General features: G+C 43.0%; 1 protein-coding gene across 1 annotated transcript; it reads right to left on the bottom strand.

The window, feature by feature from the left end:
* Positions 1 to 4,169: 4,169 nt before the first annotated feature.
* On the bottom strand, positions 4,170 to 6,720 carry LOC148032200 (actin-like). The gene is made up of 5 exons (XM_087682843.1): positions 6,557 to 6,720; positions 5,815 to 5,896; positions 5,315 to 5,708; positions 4,616 to 5,229; positions 4,170 to 4,516 (listed from the first exon to the last, which is right to left on the bottom strand). The coding sequence occupies exons 2-5, from the start codon at positions 5,872 to 5,874 to the stop codon at positions 4,451 to 4,453; spliced, it is 1,134 nt and encodes a 377-aa protein (XP_087538969.1). The 5' UTR covers positions 5,875 to 5,896; positions 6,557 to 6,720; the 3' UTR covers positions 4,170 to 4,450.
* Between the last annotated feature and the right edge of the window lie 1,462 nt (positions 6,721 to 8,182).

Raw genomic sequence — 8,182 nt, 5'->3', positions numbered from 1 at the left:
CCTCACCCCTTGAGCTAAGGGATCTCACCTCACATGTCTCGTTAACTAGAGATACTCTCAAGTGCAAAGAAAGAGGAGAAAGAAGAGTATGCAGGAGGATGCATCACAGTGTTGAACACCCCCTACAAGGTGATGGCAAAAGTGATATAGTATAGAATGAAGCAGGTGCTTCCGTCCCTGATAAGCCAAAGGCAATATGGATTTGCACACAGCCGCCAAATCCAAGATCCAATCCTCAATCTACAGATGATCATGGACTATGCCATTCAAGCACCGGAAGAGGACATGGTCATCAACATGGATTTTGAGAGGCATACAATCGGGTCACTTGGGACTTCCTGGAAGGAGTGGTGGAAACAATGGGTTGTGGGGCTTTGTTTAAAAGGATGGTGCATGCCCTATTCTCGCGCGCCTCAGTCAACGTAGCTATAAGCGGAGTCCTGTCTGATGATGGTTTCACTCTCCAGCACTTGGTAAGACAAGGGTATCCCTTGGCCCCCTCTGCTCTTCGCGGCCACCATCCAACCCCTTCTAAGAGTGATTCACACAATCCAAGGTCGAGGATGGGCTCATCAGGGGAATCCATTACCTGACAACAGCAGCTTCGCTACCCAAACGTTCGCTGACGACAACACAAATGTGGTGGAATCAATGGGGTTTGGGGCTTCGTTTAAGAGGATGGTACATGCCCTATTCTCGTGCGCCTCAGCCAAGGTAGCTATAAGTGGAGTCCTATCTGATGATGGTTTCACTCTCCAGCACTTAGTAAGATAAGGGTGCCCCTTGGCCCCCTCTGATCTTCGCGGCCACGGCCACCAGCCAACCCCTTCTAAGAGCGATCCAATCCAAGGTCGAGGCTGGGCTCATTAAGGGAATCCATTACCTGACGAATGCAGCTTCGCCGCCCAAATGTTCGCTAACGACAACACAAATGTGGTTCAAGCCACACAAGAGTGCCTCTTGAAGGTCTATGAAGACTTCTCTATGGCTTCTAGTTCTAACGTAAGTCAAACTAAGACTAAGCTTATTTATCTGTCATTGAAGCAACTTCCGAATCGGTTCGTTGGCCTAGGGGTCAAGCTCATTTGCCCGGGGCAAGTCCTACCGTACCTAGGCTACCCAATAGGCCATGAAGTGACTATGGCTCAAAAATTCACTTTGTTCTAAGAGAAGATTAAGGGTAAGCTATGGATCTGGGTAGGCCAACCCTAGGGACTGCCGAGCAGGGCAACCATAAAACAAACGGTCTCCTCATCTTTCACCCTATTTGTAGGCATTGTGACCCCGTTTCCCAAGTCCAATTGGGGGAAAGTGGAGAACTTGTTCAGGTCCTTTGAGTGGTCCTACAAGGACCAAAAGCATTCCCCCATGGTTAGCTGGCCCAAATCTCGACCCCAAAGGAGGAAGGCGGATGGGGCTTAGAACCACTCAAGGCTAAGATTAACCAATTGACCTTCACCTTGGCTCAAAGGCTCGACTGGTCCCAACCTTGGCTCAAAGGCTTGGCATAGCATTCTCCAACACTTTGTGCCGCAAGTAAAGTGTAGACCTATCCTGTCCAATCTTGGATTTGCGGACCAAATCTTTGACTCATGGTTCAAGCTACTTATTAAGGCCTCTGAAACAACAAAAGCATTGGTTGCCAGCTAGCAAGAGACAATAGGAGAGGCCATTTGGAAAAGCAATCTAAGGAGACCCAACAATGATGCAATCCCTATGGACTCTGGTCAAGGCCTTTGTAGATGGTTTCGGCCCTTTGGCAACCAAGGAGTCAACTTCCAAGGCCATTGACACAAAGGGCATTCACAGATGGTGGGATCTATGGGATTGGGACTCCCAAGTCTAGAAACCATGTCTAGAGATGCAAGAGGAATTCCATCTATCTGACAAGAAGCTGAATTGGTTGGTCGAGGTTTTCAATAGAAGGAAAGGAACTTGGCCCCTCATGATGGACCCCCTCTAGAGTTTTGGATAACAAATCAAGGAGTTCCTCTAGACCATGCCAATAGCAGAAAGAGTAGGATTCTAGGTTCCCCCATGACTCCCTAGATGTCTAGGCTAGGAGAGTGAGAAAGGTATGGTCCACAACCCCCTCATTCAAGCTCAATATGCTGATGTGGAGAGTCCTTTACCAAAAGCTCCCCACAAAAAAGAAGATTGGCAAATTTAAAAGGGTCAGCCCGATGTGCCCCCTCTATGGCAAGAGAGAGTAAGATGTGGTACACATATTTTGGGAATGCCCCGCTGTGCACAAAGCATGAAGGAAATTCAAGAAAGCAATGTTTCAAGCAGGCTTCTTTAGCACCATTACCCTCAAGCAGGCTCTTCTGGGGGACTGGGGAGCTATGATAGAAGAGGCTTCGCTGTTATATAAGGGCCTCAGTTTGCAACACGGTATGGTCCATATGAAATAAGAGAAACCATGGTACTCTGAAGTTAGGAAAGAATGACATAGATCAGGCTTACAAGCTGTCCCTAAGGAAGTCAAATGCCTTTTTTGGGCAATCAAGAAGAAGAAACAAGCCTTTACGATACCAGGTAGGGCTTTTCAGAAACTGGGCTAATATAGGACAGTTGGCATGTAGGGCTTTAGCACGTCTCCTCGCAGAACACCAAGCTGCAGTTCTCATTTTACCTCAGCTCACCTCATTCCCAGCTCTTCCTCTGTCAATATGTTCTCAAGCGACAGTAAATGAGAGAAGGATCTAGCTAATGGCAATGCACACTCAGAGTCCATCACAAAATGAGAATCAATACACTTTTAGCAACCTTCCCTAAGCATTGCCACTTTCTTGCAAAGAAAACTATAGCACACCAAGATGCCCATGATAAGAACAAAACATGGGCTTGCTCACAAAATTTATAGATAAAACTAGAAAAATCTGAAAGTGACTTGAATCTTTACACTTAATACACCCATGTTTGACCAAGTTGTAACTGGTGTTGATTCATAGATTCGTGGATTTTATTGTCTTTTGATGTCTATGTGACTGGTGGAAACAGATGACAGCTCAGCATGACGTCTACACTACTGGCTTAATCGTGGGGTGCTATTTCCCAGGGATGTGTTTTTGTGTGCCATGCAGGTGTGTTTCATAGGTGTAGAAACAGCTCACAAGTCGTTATTTGTCACTTTGAGTAGTATTGGACATATAAGTGTCTTTAAAAGGTGGGTTGGTGTTGTGGACCACACCATTGACGTAATCATCAAAAGACAATAAAATCCACGAATCTATGAATCAACACCAGTTACAACTAAGTTTTTCAATGCTACTGACACTGGCACACACTATTACAGAGATCAAGATCTTTCCTCAAAACACACCAAAATTATCAGAATAACATAATCTTACCACTTGCATTTCACACATGTCCAATGGCAATTCACAAGAGCCATTGAGCATTGAATCTCAAGAAGCGAGGTGGAGAGCACTTTGTTGAGCCTGCCAAGGGATACTTAACCAAGACTTGCAGGCAATTGGTATGATGTCAGGCTCTGTGGCAAGTGACAGGTCCAAGTCATTGCTCACACGAAAAGTTGTTAATGAAATAAATGATGGAGCTTGGCACCTAGTGAGGTGGGTGCTCAAACATTGCTTGGTCACTGAGTATTGCCCGCCCATGGTTGTCCATTCTGCACATGTGACAGGTGTGTGCAGTGTTCCCTTTTTTTGCATGGAGAGCAGAGGCCTGCCTATGTTAACTGGCCTTATTGTGAGATCTAGACATACTGACTAGATTGCCATTATGTTTTGTACAAAAGACTAGGGGGAGCTGGTAAGGTAGATGGAGCAAAGAGTTACAAGGGTTAAGACTTCTTTCACAACTTCTACTTCCAGGGTCAAAAAGTCACAGTCACTTCCCTTCCATAATCGTGTAAAAAGCTATTGGCCCTATTTTTTGAAACGATAACACACCTTCAGCATGGGCCATAGGAAATCCTATGTCAATTATTCACATGAATGATATAAGCAAAGGACAAAGTAATAGCAGGTTCACAAGCATCCCTGTTGACTCTCCAACTTTGCACAGCAGGCTTTCTGTCCACGCCCAAGGTGTGTTGCAGTAACCAAGACAGAGTTCTGAGTCCACAACATTCAAGCAATGAAAAATGCTTGAATCAGAGAAACTTATCACACAACATGCTCTTAATGATCTACATAAAGCAATTACAATGAAGGTCTCTGGGCACATGCCCACCAAAAAAATGTCATATAATCCAATGGTTCCAATACAAAATTGTAAACAATACAACAGCACCGAATGGCATAAGGTCAACAACACATGCTGAGAGTTCAATGAACCTCAAAATCAACTGCCAAGCAGCCCTAATACAACAAATGTAAGTATAAAGATCAGCTTCGTGTAAATAAACAGCTCTGTGAAGGGGAAAGAATTGGCATGCGATCCTCTACAAATTCAGATCTCATTGTCAGTGAACATTGACCACTTAGAAGCATTTTCGGTGTACGATTGATGGTCCAGACTCATCATATTCTGACTTTGCTATCCACATCTGCAACAGAAGAGCACAAACAAATCAAAAAACAAGAACAGAAGTTTTAACCAGCTCCATTTGGAGAAAAGAGGTATCAATTACTGGATAAAGACAAACCTGCTGGAATGTGCTCAATGATGCCAATATAGATCCTCCAATCCAGACGCTGTATTTTCTCTCAGGTGGTGCAACCACCTTAATCTTCATGCTGCTTGGTGCAAGTGCAGTGATCTCCTTGCTCATTCGGTCAGCAATGCCAGGGAACATGGTAGAACCACCACTGAGCACGACATTGCCATATAAATCTTTGCGAATATCAACGTCACACTTCATAATAGAGTTGTAAGTTGTCTCATGGATTCCTGCAGATTCCATACCAATGAGAGAAGGCTGAAAGAGAACTTCTGGACCCCTGAATCTTTCAGCACCAATGGTTATCACTTGCCCATCAGGAAGCTCATAGCTTTTCTCCAAAGAGGAGCTGCTCTTTGCAGTTTCCATTTCTTGCTCATAATCCAACGCAACATATGCCAGCTTTTCTTTCATGTCTCTTACAATTTCCCTTTCAGCAGTGGTGGTAAATGAGTAACCTCGTTCTGTTAGTATCTTCATTAATGCATCTGTCAAATCACGTCCAGCAAGGTCTAAACGGAGAATAGCATGTGGCAATGCATATCCTTCATAAATGGGAACTGTGTGAGTGACACCGTCACCAGAATCAAGCACAATACCTGCATGCCAAGGATGTTATTTTCAGAATGTAGATGAATCCATGACAGATCTGTGCCAGAAAATACCAATTTCAAATGGTCTTACCAGTTGTGCGTCCACTGGCATACAAAGAAAGAACTGCTTGTATGGCCACATACATGGCTGGTACATTGAATGTGTCAAACATTATCTGTGTCATCTTCTCACGATTGGCCTTAGGATTCAAAGGAGCTTCAGTTAGCAGCACAGGGTGCTCTTCTGGAGCAACACGAAGTTCATTATAGAAAGTGTGATGCCATATCTTCTCCATATCATCCCAGTTGGTCACTATACCGTGTTCAATTGGATACTTAAGAGTTAAAATCCCACGTTTGGACTGGGCCTCATCTCCAACATAAGCATCCTTTTGTCCCATTCCAACCATAACTCCAGTATGCCGTGGTCGCCCCACAATGCTAGGAAAGACTGCACGAGGTGCATCATCACCAGCAAATCCAGCCTATCATCAAAGCAACCAATATCAGTATAGATTAAAAAGGAAAAATGTTATGTTTTCATAACAAAGAAAAGTTATAGTTTGAAAGAGCCAATGCATCTCAGTGTACCTTAACCATTCCGGAACCATTGTCACAAACAAGTGGTTGAACTTCGTCTGTGTCAGCCATTTCACACTTCAGGGATTACCAGCTGCAATAAAAAGGGATACTTAGCAGAGAGAAACCAACTTTGTGGCTTTGAACAAGAACAAATGCTCGATCACCTGTGCTGCCATGAAAAGAGAAGTAAACCATTGCATCTAATCATGTCCATCCGTTACTGTACCATGATAATGTAAACGAGAAGTGGCTAGCCACGTTTTCCAGAAGGGACCATTACACTCGGGGAAAAGCTTGCAAGTAGGTTAATGAGAGAGAAGACCAAAACAAGAAGCGGAATAAACAAGAACTTCGCAAAAAAAGGACTAGCAAAGAAGGATTGAGGTGGACAGCCGATCGAACAGACTGTCTTTCACAAAGGATCAGCGACTAGAAAACGTAAGGATCTAAGTAGCGAGAATGCGTCAGCCGATAATGATCGCCTCAAAGTCTGGCAAGGACATATGTTTGGCAATACGATTCACCAACGCCGCATTCAGATAAACTATGGTCCAGATCTAACTGATGAAACATATGATTCTGTAAGTAACAGGCCTAAGAGCTTTGCTATCAGATATTTCATGGAGATGCAATGAGGTCTGATACGGATCTAGGCAGGCCAAAAAACGAGAATGCCGATTCTGAAATTCCTGGCTATGGAAGGAGAACAAATGACAGCTATGGGAGAAGAAGAACGGAGAATGGCGCATACCTGCGGAGCAGAAGTTCTGATTGAAAGGTGTAGCTCACGATCAGCAGGCTGTGCGTGAAATGAAACCGCTCACAGGAAGGGCTTCTGTTGAAAAAACTGGAGATGGTGTAAAAACGCAGGGTCAGTCGGCTGCATTTAAAGTGACCTTTCCTTGCTATAGTGAATTGTAGCCGAAGGCTCTTTGGACACCTTTCACATGGGATCCCAAAGCCCCATGCCAGCTTTTTTCCAACATTTTTGAGAGTCCATACAAAAACCTTCGCTTAAAAATCTTTACATTTTTTTCAAGACTGTAAATGTCATTTCACAATGCTTTAAAGGGTCGACCAAACTTTCAACCTAAATTTTGATATATTTTTTCCAAGGATATGAATAGTAGTAGAAGCGCTTTGTGCTAGTACCTACATTTGCGCGGGTGTTCATCATCCTAGCACTTCAAGCTAAGACCTGTGCAAACGCAATCTTAAGTTCTCTCTCTCTCTCTCCACCCTTCCCATTAACCGGTTACCGCACACCAAACCTTAAACTCACTTCTTACAATGTAGAACTTGTGCAAATGTGGATTTGTAGGGTGCTCGTAAAGCTTTGCAAAGCTTTGCGATGGTGCCCACTACCCTCCTCTCTCTCTCTCTCTCTCTCTCTCTCTCTCTCTCTCTCTCTCTCTCTCTCTCTCTAAGCACAAGTCATTAGGGCCCCTTGAGATTTGTGAAAAAAAGTATATGCCTCTAGCTCATGAGCCCATATTGTATTCTACACAAAAACTAAGTGATTTGCTCAAAATTTCTTTTGAGAAACAACAAAACACAATTTATTCAACTCTTACATGCCACACAATGAGGTATGCATTCATATCGTGCATGACATCCATACTTATACATGTCAGAGTAGTAATCCCACCATCAATAATTCAAATAATTCATAGTGTGACTATGTCCATCTTCTAAGTGAATTTAACAAATCAAAATATTCCATTGCCTACTTATGCAATCTATTATGCACTTGCATTCCATCAAGGGCATTGTCGATGGTTCACTAACATGTGTTGCAAATTCTAAAAAACTAATCAATGCAACTTTTAAAATTATAGACAAATGTGTTTATACTATTAGTGACATTGTACTTAAAGCATGCCTCCACCAACATTATTGGATATGTTCATAGTTACAATAGGCGTACTTGATCTGTGTCCTTTTTCCTACTCTTGTTGTTCTTGTATGGCAAAGAGTTTGTATTTATCTCATCATCATAACATATATGATAGTACATATAAATGTGTGCATGTGTAAGTGCTTCATCAAGTAGTTATTTTAGTGAATATGAATTGCTTTATTTTCCAAAGCATTGTCCAAAAAAGAATACATGATCCTTCACATGTGTTGTTGGCTAAAGCAAATTTAGGTACCTTCAAGAATGATGAACAATGGGCATAAATATGTGCGTGCGTGCGTGCGTGCGTGTGCGTGTGCATGTGCGTGTGTGTGTGTGACAGGAGTTGGTAACATCATTATGTGAAGCTTCTTGTAAACCTTTAGGCTTTGAAAAGTCAAAAGTAATGGAAAATTTTGTGCATGCAAAGAGCTCGTGTCAAATCAAAATCCATATGTCTCACTACATTAGGACATATAC

The sequence above is a fragment of the Lygodium microphyllum genome, chromosome 8 (genome assembly GCF_053477565.2).
Source record: "Lygodium microphyllum isolate KBCC chromosome 8, Lygodium_microphyllum_v1.1.10, whole genome shotgun sequence".
Lineage (NCBI taxonomy): Eukaryota > Viridiplantae > Streptophyta > Polypodiopsida > Schizaeales > Lygodiaceae > Lygodium > Lygodium microphyllum.
The sequence above is the reverse complement of the archived record's forward strand: the minus strand, read 5'-3'. Positions and strand labels throughout refer to the sequence as shown.

Bases quoted from the DNA above. Each gene is read 5' to 3' on its own strand.
- LOC148032200 (XM_087682843.1), bottom strand. From the start codon at position 5,874: ATGGCTGACACAGACGAAGTTCAACCACTTGTTTGTGACAATGGTTCC. The intron at 5,709-5,814 runs GTACACTGAGAT...CTTTGATGATAG, and splicing joins ATGGTTCCGGAATGGTTAAG to GCTGGATTTGCTGGTGATGA. The intron at 4,517-4,615 runs GTTTGTCTTTAT...CTTCTGTTGCAG, and splicing joins CATTGAGCACATTCCAGCAG to ATGTGGATAGCAAAGTCAGA.